This window comes from Malus domestica, chromosome 12 (assembly GCF_042453785.1).
Source record: "Malus domestica chromosome 12, GDT2T_hap1".
Classification (NCBI taxonomy): Eukaryota; Viridiplantae; Streptophyta; class Magnoliopsida; order Rosales; family Rosaceae; genus Malus; species Malus domestica.
In genome coordinates this window covers 2,509,794-2,532,525 of record NC_091672.1, presented here as the reverse complement: position 1 = coordinate 2,532,525, position 22,732 = coordinate 2,509,794, and the positions used below count along the sequence as shown (strand labels likewise).

The 22,732-nt window shown below is 36.7% G+C and overlaps 2 protein-coding genes across 7 annotated transcripts; both read right to left on the bottom strand.

The window, feature by feature from the left end:
• Nucleotides 1–4,606: 4,606 nt before the first annotated feature.
• LOC103430246 (NDR1/HIN1-like protein 3) lies at nt 4,607–7,152 on the bottom strand. Its single transcript, XM_008368380.3, has 3 exons — nt 6,438–7,152; nt 5,287–5,359; nt 4,607–5,035 (listed from the first exon to the last, which is right to left on the bottom strand). The coding sequence occupies exons 1-2, from the start codon at nt 6,996–6,998 to the stop codon at nt 5,324–5,326; spliced, it is 597 nt and encodes a 198-aa protein (XP_008366602.3). The 5' UTR covers nt 6,999–7,152; the 3' UTR covers nt 4,607–5,035; nt 5,287–5,323.
• Nucleotides 7,153–13,556: 6,404 nt separating this feature from the next.
• LOC114819146 (protein ABSCISIC ACID-INSENSITIVE 5) lies at nt 13,557–17,803 on the bottom strand. Of its 6 annotated transcripts, none has more exons than XR_011574257.1 (6): nt 15,132–16,401; nt 14,997–15,047; nt 14,495–14,566; nt 14,355–14,384; nt 14,024–14,137; nt 13,557–13,925 (listed from the first exon to the last, which is right to left on the bottom strand). XR_011574257.1 is itself a non-coding variant. In XM_070810110.1 (6 exons), exons 2-5 carry the CDS (start codon nt 16,245–16,247, stop codon nt 14,042–14,044), a joined length of 1,314 nt encoding a protein of 437 aa, XP_070666211.1. In that variant the 5' UTR covers nt 16,248–16,264; nt 17,722–17,803; the 3' UTR covers nt 13,672–13,892; nt 14,024–14,041. The 6 variants fall into 6 exon arrangements, 3 of the variants coding, with proteins under 3 accessions (XP_028946653.2, XP_070666211.1, XP_070666210.1); XM_070810110.1 differs by lacking the exon at nt 14,997–15,047 and adding an exon at nt 17,722–17,803 and having other exon boundaries at nt 13,672–13,892; nt 15,132–16,264; XM_029090820.2 differs by lacking the exon at nt 14,997–15,047 and having other exon boundaries at nt 13,557–13,892; nt 15,132–16,400.
• Between the last annotated feature and the right edge of the window lie 4,929 nt (nt 17,804–22,732).

The following is a 22,732-nucleotide window of genomic DNA, read 5'->3' as shown; positions in this document are numbered from 1 at the left end:
ACAAATTAATGATTTTATAAAGTTGGTATGACAAATTGCTTAAAATTTTAATTTATATGACAAATTTAAAAATATGAACAAGTTCATATGACATTTCAAAAAATTTCAAAAAAATAAACACTCACACAAATATCATGATCTTTCTAATTCACGTGCCTTGCGCGTGTACTATTAAACAAGCACAACTGCTAGCCTATGAACTAGTCTAATCTCAGCCATCCATTCTAAGAACTTTAAAACAAGAACAAAATAATTAGACTCCGAGTCTGCTGTCCCGAAAGTGGTGTCTCCTTCTATATTTGTTTGATACGTATACTACCACTTAACTCTAATTTAACTCTGTTAACTTTTACCAAAATTGAAAAAAAAAATAATAATAAAAGTTAAAAAAAAAAAAAAAAAGCAGAAACACTCCCCAATTTCCATTCCCCGCCCACTCCCAGGCCCACCCCATCGCCTTCCCTTACTTGTCGCCAGCCCACAGCCGAAACCCCTCCCCCTCCCCCTCCCCCTCCCTTACTCATCACCAGCCCACAGCCAAAACCCCTCTCTCACTTGGCTTAAGATTCAGATCGTTTTTTTAATCATATTGGTCGAAGAGTCCAGAGGCTTGGGATAAATCTCTCTAGAATTTTCAAACACCAATCTATCTGAAATCTTCTAGATCTGTCTTGAAATAAAAATGTCGTCCGCATCGTAGTGGCAATGGGAAACCGCCACCGCCGACGCCATCGCCGCGATGCGTCGCCTTGACGTTGTCCGTACCAGATTTCAAGTCCATGACGGTCAAGTCTTGAATCTTCTGACTTACAAGAACACGACTCACGCCATTTTTACCATTGCTCGATTGGAGGTAAAAGTCAATCCTCCTTCAAACGCCCTAGAATTTTTTGTTAGATGATGATTTGAGGATGAAGAAATCAGCTCAAATGCTTATACATACTTCAACATTAAAATTAAAATTTCAAAAAATATTTAAAGATAGCCGCGAGACTACGGCGGCATCAGAGGCAGATAGTCATAGATCCTTTCTTTACTTCATCCAAACAAATTAGTTAAGAATCGGGATTTCCTAATTCCCTTTTTCAGTCCAAACCCTCTTTTTAATTCCTCATCCAAACATAGAGTTTAATTTGCAGCCACTTCTCAAGCGTGTCAGTGCAAATTCTAAAGTTATATAATCTTAACGTTTGGATGAGAAACTTTAAGATTACCAAAAAAATTTGAAATGATGGAATTTTATTTTCTAGAATTTATGAATTTTCTTGTTTAGTTAACCTATAAGAATAATAGAATTTTATACGGAATTTGTTATTTTAAACTCTCATTCATGAAAATTTAAAAATGACATATATTTCTATGAAATTTAAACTTAGAAATTGGAGGTCCCAAATTTCAAGATTTTTTTTTTCACCCGGAAATTCTAAATTTATATGTTTATTAATCCAAACAAGGGAATTGGTAAATGTTAATTTATAAATTCTGACTTTTGTCAAAATTTCAAATTTATTCCCTCATTCAAATATAGTGTTACGTGAAAACACAATAAATCTCAAACATTATTTGTGAAAACAACCCCTAAATTTGTAATTTGGGCACTTACCGCGTACTTATATGCAAGGAATTAAATATCGATATTATCGGCGAAATATCGCCGATAATATCGTTTTTTTCCAACAACGATATTTTCAGAGTATTCCAATTGATTATCGTAATATCGATAATATCGCGATATTATCAATAATATCGCGATAGTATCAATAATATCGATAATATCGCTCTCTCTCTCCGTCGTCGGAACGGCAGCCGAGCTCCGTCGTCGCAGCTGCCAAGATCTGCGCCTCTCACAGGTGGTGATGGTGCTCGCCGGAGTGTGCGCCACGGTGGAGGTCACGGTGTCATCCGCCATTCTCGCAGAGGCTGGAGAGAGAAGGCTGATGATGTGTGATGATGGTGGTGTCGTCCTCGAGCTGCTCAAGTCGAGCAGATGGTGCTGCTGCTGTGTGTGTGTGGTCACGGCAAGAGAGGGAGAGAGGTAAGAGGATTTTGAGAGAAAGAGAGAGAGACAGTGCAGAGAAGAGAGAGAGAGAGTCGAAGTGAGAGAAAAGGAAATGGCTTGGTCCCTGGTGTGGATTTGCACTTTGAAGTGTGTCTGTGCGTGTGTGTGTAGAAGTGTGTGTTTGTGCGCGTGTGTGTGTGTGGAAAGGAAAGAAATAATAGAAAATGAGGGAGTGGGGTGTGTTTGTGCGCGTGTGTGTGTGTGTGGAAAGGAAAGAAATAATAGAAAATGAGGGAGGTAGTACATCCCACGTGAAGAAGGAAGAAAGGTAGTAGAGATTTGATGGGTGCGGCAGCATGTCAGAATTAGGGTAGATTTAAAAACTAAAATATGAGTTTTACTTGAAAGTTGTAGTAAATCATTATATATAAATGATTATGGTGTGTTTAATTTTTTTTTCATTAATTACTATATATTTTATTCACTCACAGTGTTTGCCAGCTCTCTGTATAATCAACTTAAATCAGTTAAATCCATCATGTAATGCATTTTCTTCCAATTTTTTGTGATAAACTAATAGATAATTGACTAAATAAACATCCTGCAAAGTTTCAATAAAAATTTCCAAGTTTTTCTTACAATTTCCGTGGTTTCCATGTAATTTTTATCGATATTGATATTATCCCGATATTTCCATCGATATTTCCGTGTTTTCGGACTACCGATATTTCCGATATTACCGATATTTTCTTCCTTGCTTATATGTTGTGTCTCACTTTACCATGTTCCATTAACTCGATCACGTAAACTGTTAACTTGTTGATGTGGCATTGTCTTTAATGTAATCTGGGTTAAAAAAACATTATAAAACAATTAAAGTGTAAGAAAACAATGATAAAAATAAAAAATAAAAAAATTCCAGTCGGCCATCTCCCGCCGGATCTCCTTGTACCCACCATTACCACCTCCTCCCACCCTTGAGACCCATCAACCACCATATCCGGTCCTCCCCCTCCCCACACACAGAGACTCCTCTTTCCCCTCTCTCTTTGTTATTCTAAAATCCCAACAATGCAAGGAACGAAGAAACAAAAAGAAAGTTTGCAGAGTACTGATAATAAAAGAAACACTTCTCTGATGCAGAATGTGGGGAGAGAGAGAGAGAGAGAGAGAGAGATTTGTGATGCAGGAAGGGTTGGGTCATTGGGGTAGCAGAGGGTGGGGCCAAATCGGGCGGTGGAGTTACGGTTGAGGGAGATGAGGGTAGTCGGAGGATGTCGTAGGGGTGGGTGATGGGGTGCGGAAAGGAAGTGGTGGTGGCTGGGGGTTTTTTTTTTCTTTTTCTTTTCTTCGATCTGTTTTTGTTTAATCATTTTTTTAAGAGTAAATTATACTTTACCACCTCAAGTTTAAGATCTATTGCAACCTCATACAATATCTTCAAAACATTTTACTTTCATACCTTACGTACTATTTTATTTTAATATAATACATCCATGACATTTTATATCAATTAATCTATTAAGAGCTGACGTGGCAGCCACATTTGTGTCACGTGGTTACCAAATTTGTGCCACGTGGCAATTTTTTTTATACATTAAAAATATTATAATATTTAACCTATTAAAAAAAAACCCACAAATCTTCTTCCCCACTCATCACCCCCCTCTCTCCCATCCATCATCACCCACCCCCAAAAAACCCACCCGAGCCCATCCCCTTCTCTCATCCCCCATCACCCTTCCCAAAAATCCCCTTCTCAGTCCTCTCCTCACTCACCATTTTTTATAGCTTCTTCTTCTTCTTCTTCTTCTTCTTCTTCTTCTTCTTCTTCTTCTTCTTCTTCTTCCCTCTAGGAGATGAGCTTCTTCGTGAAGCCTCAAACCCTAACCCTAATCTCATGCACTCCTCTCTCTTCGTCTTCCTCTTCCTATCACCAATCGATTCGTAGAGACGCTCGTTGGCGGTCTCCGCTCCCACAGAAAATGCATGAGCTTGGAAGGAGGGGGTGGGCTTGGGTGGGATTTTTGGGCGTGGCGGAGGTTCGGGAAGGAGTTCGAGGAGAGAGGAGGAGGGAAGGGGTTCAGGGATGTGAGGTCACCGACGTGGTCGAATTCGAGGGATTCGGGAAGCGAGCAGTCTAGGGTTAGGTCTTCGGGGAGGTAGAGGTGGGGTGGGGGTGGGTTTTTGGATGGGAGGGGAGGTGAAGAGAGTGGAGGAGAGGGAGGTGGGTCGGGGGGAATGGGTTTTTGGGTTCATTTTTATTTTTAATTTTTTTTAATAGGGTAAATTATTATAATATTTTAAATGCATAAAAAAAAATTGCCACGTGGCACGAATTTGGCAGCCACTTTAGCTCTTAACTGACCAATGGATGAAAAATATAACGGATGTATTATATTGAAATAAAATAATACATGAGGTATGAAAGTGAAATGTTTTGAAGATGTTGTATGAGGTTGCAATAGACCTCAAACCTGAGATGATAAAGTGTAATTTACCATTTTTTTAATTAATATGTAAAATTACTAGAATGTTCATGCCAAGTCAACAAGTTAACAGTTTATGTGCTGAAGTTTAACGGAACAATAAATACAAGGAGTAAAGTTAAACAAAATGGAGTGCATGAGATAAAATAAAATGTTGTGAAATGTACAAGTGTCATATGTAGCTAAAAATAATTGTTTTTAAGAATATAAACTTTAGAGAGAATAGTAAAATATTTCTATACTCTTTATCAGAAGAGAACAACGAGCCTTGAAGTACATAAGCCTGATCGAGGGAGAGGTACATGTATAGCACAAAGATAGGGAAGACGTTGTCACGATCAGAGCCTTCAACTTTGGGAAGAAACACATGAAAACTGCGAAATAATTGTCGAAAACCCAAGTCATTTCTGCCGTTGTAACATTGTGTCCGGGCTCCATATCCTACCTTAGTGGAAGATCTTGCCATTGTCACTTGGATTTTCCATTGAAACCACAAAAGACCAGAAATCAGTTCTCAAATGCTGATGGAAAAAATTCTCTACCCAATCTGCATCAAAATAGGCATTAAGTTACATTATTTTTTGGTCATGTATTTCTAAGAGTTGAGTAACATATGATGTGATATAGGGATATGCATGGATGAATTTCAGTTTAGATTTAGTTTTTAAATTAGTAGTTCATTAATTACTGTTCTTGCCTCAATATATATTAGGGTTTTCTCATTTAATGTAAGTGTGAATATGGACAGAATTGGAACTTTGTAAGAGAAACGTAGAAACGTATATTCATGTACATTACCTTTTATACGTGGTCCTCGATGACTCCAATCTACAAATTACATCTTTATTCCTTTACTAGTGCTTCCAGAAACCTGCACAAATCATCTTATACTTGGTTAAATAAAAGTTTAGAAGTCCACAGAATAATCATATTTAGTTAGTTTAGGGACGTTCAAAAACTTAGAGCCAACCCTAAAGAGAAAGGGCAACAACAGAGAAACTTTCTTTAGGAACTATTAATTGACACCTAAAAAAGTCATCATGCAATCATCTCGAGAAAATTTCTCTCCTATATTTTTCATAAACGACGAGTGCATATAATGACTTTAGAACCTTTTTTTATTTTTAATTTATTATTAAGGAGAGAGGGAACAATGGCGTAGCCATGAATTATTCGGTGGGTGGGCTAAGCTAAAATTTATACTATGAAATTAAATTTTTAATCTTTTGTTGCCTACATAATGTTATATAATAGTAAACCTAAAAGTAATAGTATTGAAGCAAGAAATTTGTACTATGTTTTCTAGACTTCGAGCCTCAAAACTTTTAAGTAAATAAAAAAAGGAACTATTTTTTATATGGAAGTTTTAATTTATTATTATTAAATTATAATATTGGTTAAAGTGATGAGCTTATTTAACATTTATAATTTATTAGCTCTTATTTTTCTTAAAAACAGCCTTAAGATTCAAAATTTTCATTTGCAAAGTGAAATATAACAATTAAAAATCATAAAACATCCCAAAAGATTAATATTTTTAAGCTTAAAGAATCAAAACTATCCTATGCTATAGCCTAGGGGAGGCTTGTACTTAGCTTCGCCAATGAGAGGGAAGGGTTCGAAACTACTACAATAAATAGAGGAGGGGAAGTTTCGAACTCAAGATGCATGGATAGAAATCTAACATCCTTGCTACTAGGATATTAGACCACATGAGACTTTAGAAAATAAATTGTAATAGCTAGTGAGGGACCAATTACAACTAATTTTTCTTTTCTAGTCATTTGCATACTAGAAAGGTGCATACTCATGATATCTGTAGAACATATTTCTCTACAATTTTTAGATTAGCACCCGTTAACCAGCCAATTGCGACATTTCTTGTTAATAGCCTGTTAGTCAGAGCATTCAAAAGTTAGAAATGGAAAGAGGAGTAGACAGATGCAAACCTTTTCGCAATCGGTACTCTCAAATTTGTCAGAAGATTTTCCCTTGGAATTTACCAAAGGAACCTTCAACTTGCATTCCACCTTATACTCGTTAAAAATATCTACCTTAGTAAACCTGGACAGAACCTTAATTTTGATCTTCAAAACGATATCAAAACTCGTACCACCCTTAATTTTTGAAGCCACATCGCCCTTAAGAGACTTCTGCCCCTTGAACACTAGTGGAGTCACTGCACTTGTCTTCGTGCTGGCTACATCGAATGTGCTCAAACTAACTGCACTTAAATCCTTGTCATCATAAGTAGCAACAGCTTCAAATTTGTCATACTTGTAGTCAAAATTTTTTTCACGATTTTCGACGGTTATGTTGGCAACTAGGTTGTACTCGAGGGTTTTTCCAGACCCCGTACCAAACTGCGTCAACACGGCATCAGTCACCTTGTAGCTCGCTTCTAACGAAGGGCCTAGTTTATCCCGAAACACGAACAGAACAGCGATGCCGATGAAGAAAAGACCCAAGAAAAGGAGGCAGCAGCAGCAACAACATTGTTTAGAACCCATAGCTGATAGAGATCCAAGGGACAGATTTTGAATTAATTTAAATTTTAAACGAAGTGCAAAAATATTCTTTTCTATTTCGTTGATCTACCGGCAAACACCAACCCGCAAAATTTAACCACCAAGACGAGAAGGCCTGCTAACCGGACATTTTGCATGCCGAAGTATAAATATGGCATCGAGGATATTATACGCGGATACTACGTGCATTTTGAAAACTCATCCCGTTTTAGTGTATCTAATTTGAGGAATGGCTAGTTTTGAGGCCGACCATACAATTTAATTAGTTTTAGTGCCTTATCTTGAAAATGCCAAAGTAGGCTATTGAAAATCTCTTAAATGTAATAATTAGTTGTTCTTTAAACTTCATGCCATCCACACCCTCAAGGAGAGACAAGCTCCGAAGGACTCTCGAGAAATACTTACATAAACAAAATCGGTGATTGCTAGTTGTTGAGAAGAGATTTTTCAGTGTGACCGGTACATGAAGTGGTACAGCACGTGTCACTATACAAAATGGTGGGATATGTGTGCTAAAAAGTTACTAACTTAAAAAAAAAAAAAAATTTCCCACCACTCCTATTAAAACACGTGGTGTACTACTTGTGTTCCCGTCACAACTAAAAATTTCCCGTTGTTGAGATCGGTGATTGCTAGTCATTGATGTATTTGACTAGTTTCTAAATAAGACGACTCTTGAAAAATACTTTTTGTTGGGATAATTATGATATTCCTCTAAGAAGCGCGTAGATGAGCATCTCCAATGGAGATGCCAAAATATACATGTCAAATGTTAATTTGATAGCTGACGTGGATGTCAGATTTTTGTTTTCCTCCAACTCATATGTTTTTTTTATTATAATTGATATTTGTAGGATCCCATTAAAAAAAATTTAAGATTTATAATTGGTACATTAATAGGACCAACAACACAATAAAATAATTAAAGAATTAATTGGCAGCACCTGTTTATTATGTTAAATTTGACAGCCAATGACTCATATGTCAGTATACGTAGGATAAATATATCAGTTGGAGCTTCTTTTTACCTTTAATTTGATTGCATGATATTCCACTAAGGATTGACATATCCTTTGAAGATGGTCTTAGACTGAGGTGCGGGTATTTCACTATCTTTTAGGAGATTCAAACGATCACTGCGGTTTCACGAAATCTACGAAACCAATACAACAATATGTCTCCTCTAGGATACATCAACTCAACTGAATCATTGTGTGATTCAAACCTATCTGCACAAAATGAATAGTCCAAAACTTCACCACACGAACACCCTTATTTGACCAGTAAGTAGAAAAAAAAAGATGGAGGAATACAAAATAATTCTTGCAGAAGAAATCGGATAGTGAGATCATGAATAAAATACAAGAGTTACATCCAATTAACAAGAAGACACCATCTCAATGAATAGGATAAGAAGCACAAATTAACAAGAAAAAAATTACAAGAGTTACATAAGATGAAAAACTAGAGGACACCATCTTAATTTCCAATTACTCAAATAAATAATAACAAACATCTTTTATTTCTACTAACAAGAAATATTAACAATTATAATTTATTTATTTAATATTAAAAATGCACAAACAAATAATGACAATTGTAATCAATTTATTGAATATAAAAAAAGCACCAAACGAGCTATTTATTATTACAGTCTAGTGATAATCCTCTTCATTTGTAACTGAAAGGTCTTAAGTTCAATTCTTGCTAAAGGTGAATTTGAACCACATTATTGCTAACCCATTGTGAAGCTAAGCCCACTCACTCCCATTTAGAGCAACTCCAGCGTGGGCTAGTGCTCGGGGGACGGGGGACGGGGGACGAAATAGAGCCAGATAGCCCGGCCTTAAAGATCTAGCTTGGGCAGCCCGAGGGAGAGTGGAGGCCCGAAGGAGGCCCGAGCTCCGGGCCTGTGAGGAATTGCCAACCCGAGAGCCCGAGTGGATGTGACACTAGGGCTGACATCATCCTAACGTTGGTCCAATTTCATATTTTTTTTCTGTCAGGCACGTGTGACTCACCCGCGTGTGGGAGCGCGTCAGCCAACAGCTTTTCAGAGCTTGGGCCCGCGTCGCAGTCTGCCGAGGTTACCGTTGGGAAGCCACGTGGCTTTCCACGGTTCGTTCGATCTCAACGGCTCTTTAAATTGGACCGTCCGATTTACAACGGTAATAAAAAAAATCTTATTTAATATCAATTGTTGGATCTGAGATCAACGGTTGATATTATTCTACATTATAAATAAATAAATAAAAAGAAAAAATAATTTTAAAATTAAGAAAAGTTACCATTGTGACACGTGGCACAATCTGGAGTGTTGGAATTTAATTTTTTTTTAAATCCAACGGCAGAGATTAATTAGTTCAATAAAAATTTAAAAAAATTGTAAAAAATCTGAAATTAAAAAAAAATGTTTTTACTTTTCTATAAATACCTTCTCATTATCATCTACCTTACACCACAATTTGATATTTTCTCAACTACTTTCACTCAAATTCTCATCTTTCTCTCAAAGTTTCAATTCAATTTTTTTCAACAAAATGACTAATGATGTAGGTACAAATTGATCGCTTCTTGAAGATGTTGCATTGTGTACTAAATGGGTTGAAGTTACTCATAGTTCGCTTACAGGTAATGAGATGCAGTTGCGAGAAATGTGGAGTCTTATTCATTCCAATTATCTTGAGAAAATGGGTGGGAAAAGAACCAAAGAATCGATGTCCAGTTGTTGGAAATTACTTAGCCAATCATTTGGTACGTGAAGAGACGCCTTGGCACAAGCTAGTACTAATCTTCGAAGTGGGGAAAATTACGCAGATCAGGTAACAATATATTATTTATTTGTTTGTACTATACCCAAATTTACATTATAATTATTTATTTGTATTATTTATTTATTACCTACTTTCATTTATAATTATTTGTTTGTATTATTTATTTATTACCTACTTTCATTTATAATTATTTGTTTGTATTATTTATTTGTTACCTACTTTCATTATAATTATTTTTTTGTATTATTTATTTGTTACCTACTTTCATTATAATTATTTTTTTGTATTATTTATTTGTTACCTACTTTCATTATAATTATTTGTTTGTATTATTTATTTTTTACCTACTTTCATTATAATTATTTCTTCTCCTGCATTGTGTAGCAACTTCAAGCACAAGCTTGGTATGGTGCCAAAACCAAAAGCAAAAATAAATCATTCAACCGGTGGGAATGTTGGAATATTGTAAAAGATTGTCCTAAATTTAGAGTTGTGCCACTCGGTCCAGAAGTTTTCATGAACAGCACCCCTCTACACTTTACACCCGATCATGGCTTGCATGTTCATGAAGATGATGCAGAAGAAGTGCTCGAAATGCCCCTCCTTGAACAAGTGTCGGGGTCGACCCGTTATCCAATTAGGCCTCAAGGTAAGAAGGCTTCAAAGAGAAAAGGGAGTGCTTCCAAGAATGATTATGCAAAGTACATGGAAGAACTTGCTCGCCAAGGTGAATTGACTTTGGCGCGGGAAATGGCGAAATTTGAGGCTGATAAGGCTAGAGATAAAGCAAAAGCTGGAGCTGTTAAGAGAGACTTTCAAGCTAATGAGAGGCAAAGAGAGCTACTTAGGCAAGAAAGGGAACAATTTAGAGAAGAAAGAATGACTCAACGAGATCGTGACATTATGAACATGCCTTTAGAAGGGAAGTCTCCAAATTCTAAATATTTTTGGAAGTCGGAGAAAGAGAATGTGGTGCGAAGTAGGTGTGCAAGAGAAGCGAGAGCAAGAGGAGATAGTCCTAGCACGACAAGAGCAGATCATCATAGCACCAAAAATTGGTTAAGTGATGATGAATAGAGTACTTTTTGTAATTGGAGCCCATAATTTTCCAATCACTTTGGGTTGTAATTTATTATTTATTGAATGTGTACTTTATGTTGTTTCCAATTTATTGAATTTAATACTTTATTTATAGTGAAAGTAAATTTATTTAATTTGGTAAGTTATTTATACTATAAGAGAATATTTATTCAAATGACAAAAACACACCAAATAAAATTACATAAACATACCAAATAATTAAAAACTCACTAAAAAAAACACATCAAATAATTAAAAACTCACTAAAAATGAACTAAAAAAAACACATCAAATAAAATTAAATAAACACACCAAATAAAAACAAACACACTAGATGAACTTAATTATCTTCAGCTTGTTTCAATGCCCATTGGTGCTCTATCAAGTCATTTTGTCGGGCATTGTGCATATATGGCCTTTGAAGTGCAGTATATCGTTGAATGACCAATTCATTGTAACGTTCATCCCTTTCTAATGGCTCATGTTGCACGGGTTCTTCGGTGGCGTCATGAGCACAATATATACGTGTTCTTGAATTGTTCATCGTGTCTGGCTCATATTCATCAGCAGCATCATAATCGTACTCATCCTCCACAATCATGTTGTGAAGAATGATGCATGTCATCATGATAGATCGAAGCGACTCTACATCAAACAATCTAGCAACACCCATGACGATCGCCCAGCGAGCTTGGAGGATACCAAAACAACGCTCCACATCCTTCCTGCATCCGTCTTGATAGCTTGTAAAGTGTTTTTCCTTTGCACTTCGCAGACGTGGCACTGTTTTGACAAATGTTGACCACCTTGGGTAAATGCCATTTGCTAGGTAGTATGGCCCGTCGTACATACGTTCGTTGACGCTGTACATGACTTTTGGTGCCTTTCTTTGTAGGACGTTGTTGAACACTAAGGATTGGGCAAGGACGTTAAGGTCATTTTGAGCTCCCGGAACCCCGAAAAAGGCGTGCCAAATCCATGTATCAAAAGATGCCACTGCCTCCAAAATGATACTTTTTGCTCATTTTCTGTCCCCATAAGCGTCTTGCCATGCACTTGGACAATTTTTCCACGTCCAATGCATACAATCGATGCTCCCAATCATCCCAGGAAAACCTCACATCTCGGCATTCTTCATAAGCCTTTGCAAGTCCCTGTGAGTAGGTTGCCGAAGGTACTCTGCAGTGTAGATAGATTCGATTGCTCTGCAAAACCTCATCAGGGACTCAAGAATGGTTGATTTCCCCATCCTCGCTATCTTATCCACTTGGTTTGCAGATGCTCCATCGCAAGCATCCGCATCGCAGCAGTAATTTTTTTGCTCTGAAATGAAATCCATAGCACCAAAAGCATCATTCTTTTGCAATAAGTAAGAATCATGGTTGCAAACAACAATCATGATTTTGTTGAAAAAATGTCGTTCCATTCTAAAACGACGTCTGAAGTACGTATCAGGGAATGCATTGTTATGGACAAAATAATCGTCCAACAGCTCCGCACCTTGTTGTTGCTTGATTCTATCAAGGTTTCCAGAATGGCTGGGCCTGGAGATTTGAGCCACAACTTGGATGACTCAACGGGAATGTGAGGCTCTGGCCATTCTTGCTTCGTCATCTCTCATTCTACGCTCCTCTTCCTCTTCCATCTCATTTCGGCCCACCTAGACATTGAACAATTCTTCCTCTTGCTGATCGATATCCCACAACATCCTTGAAGAAGAAGAAATTGTAAGAAGGAAGCAGAAACTATGAATAATGATACAGATTTTGATTTTGGTGAAGAAGGAAGCAGAAACTATGAATAATTATAGAGATCTTGAGAAAATAGGTGTGAGATTTCAGAGGATGGATGATGGATTATATAGAGGATTCATAAAATATTAGGTTATAGATAGTGCCACGTGGCATGCCATCATTCGTTAAAAATCTGATTGAAATCTATCCTCAAATATTCTGAAAAGGTAAGGACACGTGACACGACGAGATTGGATAAAAATCTTATTGAAATCCATCACCAATAATTGTCTTTTCGGGTAATGACACATGGCGTAATGAGAACGATTAAAAATCTAATGGAAATCTATCCTCAAAGATTCTGAAAAATTAAAGACACATGGCACGACGGCATTGGATAAAAATCTTATCGAAATCTATCACCAATAATTGTCTTTTCGGGTAATGACATGTGACGCAACGAGAACGATTAAAAATCTGATCGAAATCTATCCTCAAAGATTCTGAAAAAGTAAGGATACGTGGCACGACGACATTGGATAAAAATCTTATTGAAATTCATCACCAATAATTGTCTTTTCAGATAATGACATGTGACGCAACGAGAACGATTAAAAATATTATCCGAAATTACAAATAAAAAATTATTCTGTATTATTTAAAAAATATATATATATTATTGCATATTGCCAGGGCTATTCAAGTGCAACGGTGGAGATGCAAAAGGCAGTTACTGTTCGCATGGTGGATTGAATAGTGAATAGCCTCGGAGAAGGACTCCACGCTGGAGTTACTTTTAGTGTAGATAATATCGATTGTTAAAAAAAATTAATAATAATAGACCAACCGAGTCTTGAAAAGTACTTTTGTATGGACCGCCAAGTCACCTTTATTGACCTATTAACTCGTACAATCTTGAGTACTATTATTGTACAGCTGTTGATACATATAAATTCTCAAATCGATAGCATGCATATTAACATTACTAAATCATTTTTGTTTATATTCTAGAAAACTTCCAATCCGAAAGCTGGTAAGTTGAAATCTACAAAAACTACAACAAATAAATGCATAACCATGCCTAGTACATAACTCAAATTTAATATTCAACTGGATTTTACACATTTGACCTATTTGAATCATTCATGTTCTCATAGTCACATAATCTTCACTTGCAGTGGAGCACTCTTATCATTTGCTTCACCTTGTAGCCATTTCAACATCGAGCTGAGCTTGCGCAGTTTCGACATCCCTGGGTAGCGCCTCAGTTCTGTCGAGTCCTCAATGACCTACATGGAAGCTCTTTCTTTATGCATAGGAAGCTACTCAAAAGTAAGGAAGTTACGCATAAGTAACGTATTCGGAAAATGAAAGAAAGGTACAAAGACGGACTAAAAATTTGAAATATGCCTGCATTTACCGTTTCTCAGATAGCATATCACAAACCACAACTATGACTCCTCCTCAACACCCTTAGCTTCTCCTTCACTTTCCGGGCCCTGTTCTGAACTCTCATCTTCATTTCCTCGAAATACTGTAAAAAAGTATTTCAGTTGTGGATACGTAATGTGATCAATTAACTCATGGGGTGTGGCAGAACACTGGAATTTACATGCAGTTGCAGACACGAAAAATATGAAAAATGGTTTCCGACAGTCTCACTATATGTTGGACAGACTATGAATCAAGATCGCTCGTAACACTAAAAAGCATTCTTTTTGTTACTCATAGATTTTTAAAGCAAGAATTACCTGTTGCTTTCGTTTCCTCTCGAGCTCTGCCTGTTCATTTAACTCGATCAGCAGGAGCAATAATTATAAGCAATATCACCACAAGAAACAAAAAGAGTAGGAAAGCTTTCAACACATCGAAATGTTTTTCATGTCATTACCAGCGCCTGATTAAGGTGTGAGTTCTCTTCTCGCAATTGATTCAGTTCTGCTTCCAGTTCAACTGTGTATGCCTGTAAAAGCAGCATATATCACTCAAACAAAAATTACTGTCATGATCCTTTAAGAAAATGTGATGAGAAATTCTACTATTTACTTTCACTTGGGTATCCACATAATTTTACATGATTCAAAATTCCAAAGTACCAGTTCAACTCTTGCCTAGCAGCTACTGAACTGTTCTGCGAATAACATTCAGACTAGCTACCTGGACTACTCTATTAAGAGCTTGGCGAAGATCATTTCCTAGCAGCCTTGCACTATAAACCGACAACGTTGGATAAGTTAAAAAAAAAAACAAATTGACATCACTGATCAATCCATCTAGAATAACGGGGGCAATGCAACTCATGTATTCATCGAGCAACCAAACAAAGGGAACATTTTACTACCATATGACTAAACCATTGATGATCAATACACTTCAGTGAATATGTAGTCTACCTTGCTAAAATAGCATCACAAAAGGATATTAAATTCGACCATTCAAGGCAGCTGAATCATCATAACCAGAAATTAATTAGAACAAACAATTCAGTAGTAGGACCTGAATTGTCAGAAAAGAATGAAATAATGTACCTGTTTTCGGGCTCTAGACCTTGCTGCAGACTCTCTGTTCTTAATCATCCTTCTCTGCCTCCTCTCTACCACTTTTTCGACCGCTCCATCTAAACCCCGCTTCCTTCCTCTTAGTCCACCCATTTCCAAACCAAATTGACCCCCAGAGTTCTCAACCTGACTAGTACCCATCCCATCAGAAGACACCGGACTCACAAGAGCCCCCATCCCAATTGTCTGCCCTGCTGCATATCCATCACCACCATTCACCACTCTCCCGCCAAAACAAACCGACTGTGGAGGTGGCACTGTCGGGTAAGCCCCATTCCTCTTACCATTCGCAGCATACGCAGAGGACTCTCCCACAACCGCAGACCCACTTTGTGGTATAGTTTGGTAATTAGGAATACCGGTAGCAGTGCTAGTACCTGCTGCACCAGCAGCCCCCATTCCCATCACAGGCCTATTAACAAAACTCGGTACCACTGCCTGGTTGCCGTTCTGATACATCCCATATTGCTGCTGCTGCTGAGGCTGAGGAGGCACCACTGTGGCTGCCATTGAATCCTGTTCCCGAACTACCCCTGCTTTAACCAAAAAATCCTCCAATGTCATCTCCCCAAAAGTAGGCTGACGAGGGGCAAACTCAGAACTCTGAACACCGCCGTCGATGCTGCCGTTGTGATTGTTCTGCTGCTTTGCCTGCTGCCCTTTGTGTATCACGGACCAAACTTCATCCACCGTTTTCCTACACAGTGGCGCAGGCAGTGTGAGTGAGCCTTGTCGCGGCAAGCTGGGCTGCGTCGCAATGTGCTTATCTGCAGAGGCATCGGCTAAAGGCATGTGCACCTCAATGTTGTTCGTGTTGTTGTTAGTAGTGGAAGTGTTGGTGTGATTGGAATTAATGGCTTGGTTTTCTTCGGCGGTCCAAATGCTTGTGAGGAACTCATCCATATTCATCGACCCAAAATTCTTGCCACTCTCGCAGAGGGTGTGCTGAAACTCATCAAGAGTGAGAGAGTAGATTGATGATTGTCTTCCTAATGAAGAGAATAACTGGTTCTTCTCTTGTTGGTCCGATAACAAAGGTGAATCCACCTTGCCTTGGGAGATGATTTCCGACTCCGAAACACCCATGTTTGTGTGATCTACACCTGATTGAATGATGGGTTTCAAAATTGTAATGAACCCGATCAAATTGAAGCACATAGGGTAAAGTTATGCAGTAGTTGTCGGTGTTGCAGAGAATAAAGATTTTAGTCTATTGAAGTGTAGACAACTGTGTGACATTAACCGGTTCCTTCAATAAATAAATAAATCCAATTAAATGTCCCCTTTTTGCTAAGAAACAAAGAAGAAAATATTGACTTAAAATCATATCAACAAAGCAGAGTACTCAGAATGAATTTAATTGGTTCGTACAGAAACTACATGACACATTTCATTCATGCAATAGCAACAAAACTATGTGCAACGCTCTTTCAGCTCAGGTGAGTGAGAATATTGCACTGAACCTCTCATGCTCACGTGATTGAGAACATTTACCCTGCACACGCTTGAGAGGTTCTATCCACGCGATTAAGAACATTTATAATACACAATGCTCAAGAGGTTTCGTGTTCAAATCTCTTAAAACCAATATAGCTTGTATTATAAAAAATCACAACGAATCTCTGTGGCCCCTAGCTATGATTATATTTTAAGGACAAATATCCTTGGCAACACCAACCAAAATTAACCAAGGATTAATTAGTGCTGTTCTATTAAAGCATGGGATTAGTGAACAATTGGAGGTATATATTCACATGACGCATGCAAGATAGGTTGGTCCGTATCAAATTATGCATTTCCTAAATAGGAAACATGAATAGAATGTATGCGGGGTAGATAGCTAAAGCAAAGAGAATCTTTCTTGTTTTAGTACTATTGCACTTCATTTTAGAGTGGTCAATTTTCTCTTTCAATTATTGAACACCAAAAAAGTCATCAAACAGAACATAAAAAAGCCAGAACGAAGTTGCACTAATTATCTACTTATTAACAATGAGAGATGCAAGGGTTCTTTTACTTCAGTGGTGGAAAGGTGTTGAGCTCTACATGACGGCATCATTTCGAACCTCATAAATGGCTAATCCAACATTTAATCTAATAAAAATCTATCGTTTGTCCAAAAAAAAAAAAAAAAAACAACGAGAGATTCTTCAACATGCCTGAAAGGCAGTACATCATATGTATAATGAAATATGGCGTATGTGACATTGGTTCGAGCACACTGAACAATCTCACATTAACAATAAACTACACAGTTTGCATGAAAATTACAATCACTAACCAACCCCTACTTAACCAACCAATAAGATAACAAATTCATCTTCAAAAAACAGATCCCAGAACAAACACATAAAATCAACAAACGCATACAAACACACAAAGCAACAAGAAATATAAAAAAGAAACATATTTAGTTTAACTCATATAAACTACTGGAAAGAAAGTTCAAACTTGAGTACATAAGAGAGACTCTTAACCGTTTTAGCCAACAAAACATGCAGACTATTGCATAAGAAAACTATTTAAGCTGAAACCCTAAAACCCATGAAAAGAAAAGTACCTTGAGTGAATGTAAATATTGAGTAGGAAGCTGAAGACGAAGGCTAAGAACTCAAAAATGCCAGAAACCCAATACTCCAGGACACTGTTTAATTTACTCTTGGACATATCTACTTCAAACTTTTGGTATATTATATATACTATCAGCATCTAAAACAGCACCAAGTTTATGGGTTATATTTTTTATATTCATTTTTGGCTATTAGTTAGAGAGACAGAGAGAGAGCGCGCGCCCTAAGGGTGGCTGTGCAGTCGTATACAGGAGGGACTTTGAGGAGGAGAGAGTCGATCGAGCAATTCCATGACCACACCTCTATCTTTCCGCCGTGGTGTGGGGCCACTTTTTTGGCGTACAAGTCAATCTAATCAATCTCTAGTCTCCACTGCTTTTTTTTTTTCTATAAAAAAACATGCCCCCAGTCCTAAATTATGGATAAAAATTGTCTGCCCTCCTAGTTGTGGTGTCCTTCCATGCCCTCTTATTTTGTGCGATCACGGTTAAGCCACGTCAATATTTTATATTTTTATTATTTTTTGTCTTATTATCTCATTAAAAAATTAATATAAAATATTGACGTGGCTTAACCGTGATCGTACAAAATATGAGGGCATGGAAGGACACCACAACTAGGAGGGCAGACAATCCAAGTCCTTAAATTATACCTATTAATGCTTAGAAACCTTGACACCTGTTAGCTAGGTGGCTGATGGAGAAGAGGTCTTTGTTGATGTTGCAACACGTGTAATGTTTCTGCCAAAAAATAATAGAATTAATGTCTCACATCATCCCATACATATAAAGGTTTTATATAGTATCTGTGTCTCTTTGACTTGAATATTCATTATAGGTGAGAAGGTGTGTGAGGATGTAAAGGTACAAGAGTCTTATATTGGTAAAATGAAAAATTTTATAAGGACTTTTAAGAGGTTGGGCTACTATTGGTAATTGATTTTACAGTAAAATCTTAACTTTCTTCATAGTATCAGAGCAAGTTGAACTACATGTGAAACTCAATGACTACACATGTTCCACGTCGCCCACTTCGTGTTGTTCACATGTTTGACTTGAAAATTCGTCAAACATGTGGTTGAATGTGAGGATGTGATGGTACAAGTGAAAAAGAAACTTTGCAAAGAGCTTCTGAGAGGTTGGATTACTTTCTATCTTGTTGGTTGGTAATATAGTGGAATTTGAACTTTCTTCAATGCTATCCATGCCCTTTTTTATTTTTCACTCACTATAATTTTTGTATTTGATTTTTTAAATTCATTTGTCGTCTATCGAAATTTGAGAGAAGTGTGTAGAAGTTAAAAAGAGATGCGAAATACTAAGAGGAATCTTTCAAAAATGGAACTCTTTGCCACTTCATATTTTTGGCACAATGTTTTATAATATTAACAAGAGAATTGACGTTAAACTGTAAAGTGACAGAGAATTTATGAAAATCACACTTTTGAGAAAGTTCCAATAACATTTCTCATAAAATATATATAAATATATAGCACCACCTTTTATATAATCCTCTTAGCATTTCTCAAAGAAATGTATGAATAACACCACCTTTTATATATGAATTGCTGGTTTTTCTACATTTTGACAGTCTTACTTTTGCTGCATAATCATTTTGGTTATGAATATTGTAAGTGGTAATCAAGCAAATATTTCTATTTGTTTCAGTTAGGTCATTCAATCAAATCTAGTAATGAATTTTACAAATGTGAGAGATGCAAATCTTTCTATTTGTTTGAGTTAGGGCATTCAATCAAATCTAATAATGAATTTGACAAATGTGAGAGATTTGATCTTACATGTTCAGGTGTATGATTTGACACACTGGATTTGAAATTTATATTCTCATCATTCAGGCTCATTTGTGGCATACACGGTATTGTAAATCCAATACTTGAAATCTAAGAATTAGATCAATTAGAGCCTAGTTCTCATTGGTTGTTTCTTCTCTCTTCTTCAATTTGTAGTTTTTCCTATTCCAAATACGCATGACAAAAATTCCTGTAAATATATGTGGATAACCTTGGAGATTCGCATCTTTAAAATTCAATCTGACGAATGCTAATAACACTCCCACTCAAACCAACCTTGTATGCTCATTTAAAATATTTAAATATAATAAAGATATGGTTTATCTAGAAATTTTCTTTCTCTTCATCACTCAAATTTAAAGTCATTTTTTCAGTATTTAATGTTGCTTATAGTATTATGTGTGGTTTGTTTATTATGTTTTCTGGTTCAGTACGTACCGCTGATTTAGGGTTGGCATCTCACTATATCTTGCATACTTGTTCTTGTTGAAACAGTGCAGCAGTCGGAGTGGTCCAATCCTTTTGTAGGTATTGGGACGCTACTCGTCCCAGCGACTACCCACAATTCATGTAATTATTGTAGTAATTTTGGAAGCCTGCAAACCTGCAAAAGAGAAACCTTTGGGAACAATCCATCCAAAATATCGCAAAGAAGATATATATAGATACTTCTGTTAAGATGCGATTAATTACGACACAAATATCCAGCTTAAGTAAAATGATAGATGAAGACAAAAGAAGACTTGGAAAGAGACTCTAAAGAAAAGACATGGAGTATTTGGAGCTAACGAAAGACTTGACATAAAACCAAGCGCAGTAGCATTCTAGGATTTATATAGCCGACCTCACTTAGTGGAATAAAACTTTGTTGTTATAAGTAAACAGGGATCCAACTTTTCTTTCTCAATATAGTTAAAGGTAATTCTATATAATCCCAAATATGGGTAATTATCGAAAGATCTAGATTACATTTATTAGATAAGCCGAGTGTTTTTTCAAACTAGAGTTTGTGTCCTTTCAAATTATAGAACTGAAATTATGTGACAGCGTACGTCGTCAAGAAAAATATGAAATTGAAATTGAGCATAGGCGTGTTTGTTAAAGTTAATTCAATGCCATGTTTCAAAATTCCCACCAATTTCTGAGTGGAAGTGCTAGTCTAGAACCTTATCCAGATCTTCTTAATTGGTCAGCGTTGTTTCTTATTCTTCAAGTTAATGATCGGGATGAATTCTGTGTGTTTTTGGAGTGATATGACCTATTCACGAGTGACTTGTAAAGAGAAAGTCACAAAGTATATTTCAACTCAAACGTATTAAAATTAGAGTGATTTCGAAAGGTTCATAACCTACTAGTAGTCGGACCAGTGAATGTGTGATGGATATATATATTGTTTTCTTAAAGTGTGTGTAGAGAAAACGGGATTCGTAATTGATTAAATAAATTACGTTGAGTGGCATAAGAAGATTCCGCATCGCTTGGACAAGGAGGGGCGACATTGGTTCAATCAGAAAACATTATGGATGTTACAGATTCCGCTCAGGTTGATGCATACGCTTGGATGAAAGATCTTTGAGCGCGAATCATCATGTTGGATAATATGAATTTGGAATGCGGAGAGTAACCTAATTTATTTATAAGTTCATGTAAGATTCCTCTTTTCATTAATGTGGGATTCTTCCTTAACATGTCATTTTTCGTGTGACGAATTTTCAAGCCTAGCACGTAGACAACAAACAGGGTGATGGGGAACACGTGTGGCCATTAGGCTTCCCACGCGTGACAACCTGTTTTGATACCATGAAAAAAATTGAGGTTCCATCATAAAACCAATTGACAATCTGGGAAGTTGCACAACTTACTTATAAACTCATCCAAGGTCTCTCCTTGGAAGTTCATTCTTTACACACTATGTGAAATACATGATGGCTAGACAAATTAACTACTCTATAGAGATACTTTATATAGGAATAAAGTCACAAAAATTTCTGATTCCAACTTGAGCCAACTATATGTAGGAATAAACTCCACCTTGTACTAAGTTATAATTTTTCTAGATCCCGTATTAAGAAAACTCACCTCCATATAGTGATAACTGATAATTGTCAATAAGCATATAATATACAATGTCACAAACATAAGTTTAAGATGATCTAAAATATTTCTCTATAATTGATTGAGACAATTTTTGATATTTTAGAGTTAATATATACAATACATACCTTTGAGCCTACTGGTACTTAATATTTCTAGCTTCATAAGCTTGTTTATAGAGAAAAATTAAAGAGTGCACTACATACATACATGCACTAGATTTTAAAAATTAGATGTCTTTCTTTTTTTTAATGTAACATCTTAAAAATTGACGTGTTCCACTAGTAGTTCTTTGTATCTATACAATTTTCATTAAGGATTACTAAGTCAAAAAAAAAAAAAAGAGCTACATCTCTATTAAAGTATTAAGTAACAATCTCCTCAAAGTTATAATTAGTTTGATCCCAACATTATGACCATATAAGGTTTTACTGTATCTCGTATGGGAGCTTGACATGTAAAATCATGGGATTTGAGTTATATCAGATGAATACCTTACACACTCTAATCCAACCTATTGAGATATAGAAAATAATAAAAAAAGATATGAAGAAGATTGATAACAAACTTAGTGAAGAGTAAAACCTGCCGGTTATTAGGTCTTTGGCAACTATACCAGAAGGTTGGAGGCAGATGACACTCCATGAAAAATATTAAGACTTTTGATGATGTTCTTAGCCTTGCTATGAAATCTGAGAAAAAGGCTTATGATAAGTTTGTGAGAGCTCAGAGTGGCAAGCTTGATGTGGTTAAATGAAAAAAGTGGGACTAAACGCGCTAAAGCTAGGGCGTCACCCGTAAGTGGCGCGCTGTGTGGCCCGAGCACAGTGATAAATGAGTAAGGGTCGCTGTATCTCCATCGGCACCCGGATGCAGTGTTAAATGAGCAAGGGGGCCATAGAAACTTCTTTTCGAACGACTCCACTCAAAGTTGTTTGGGAGCATATGCTCCTATCAACTTTACACGGGACACACAAAAGAAGTACTTTGATCCTATTAGACGGGGGAGGGTGAAGAAGCTAGGACAGAAGGGTAGAGTTCAAGAGAGCAAAATGCGTTTAGGAACGTGGAATATAGGAACCTTAACGGGAAAATCT

Bases quoted from the DNA above. Each gene is read 5' to 3' on its own strand.
- LOC103430246 (XM_008368380.3), bottom strand. From the start codon at position 6,998: ATGGGTTCTAAACAATGTTGTTGCTGCTGCTGCCTCCTTTTCTTGGGT. The intron at 5,360-6,437 runs GTTTGCATCTGT...TGATTTGTGCAG, and splicing joins AGAGTACCGATTGCGAAAAG to GTTTCTGGAAGCACTAGTAA.
- LOC114819146 (XM_029090820.2), bottom strand. From the start codon at position 16,319: ATGTGCTTCAATTTGATCGGGTTCATTACAATTTTGAAACCCATCATT. The intron at 14,385-14,494 runs GTAATGACATGA...TTAAATGAACAG, and splicing joins CACACCTTAATCAGGCGCTG to GCAGAGCTCGAGAGGAAACG. The intron at 14,138-14,354 runs GTAATTCTTGCT...ACTTTTTTACAG, and splicing joins AGAGGAAACGAAAGCAACAG to TATTTCGAGGAAATGAAGAT.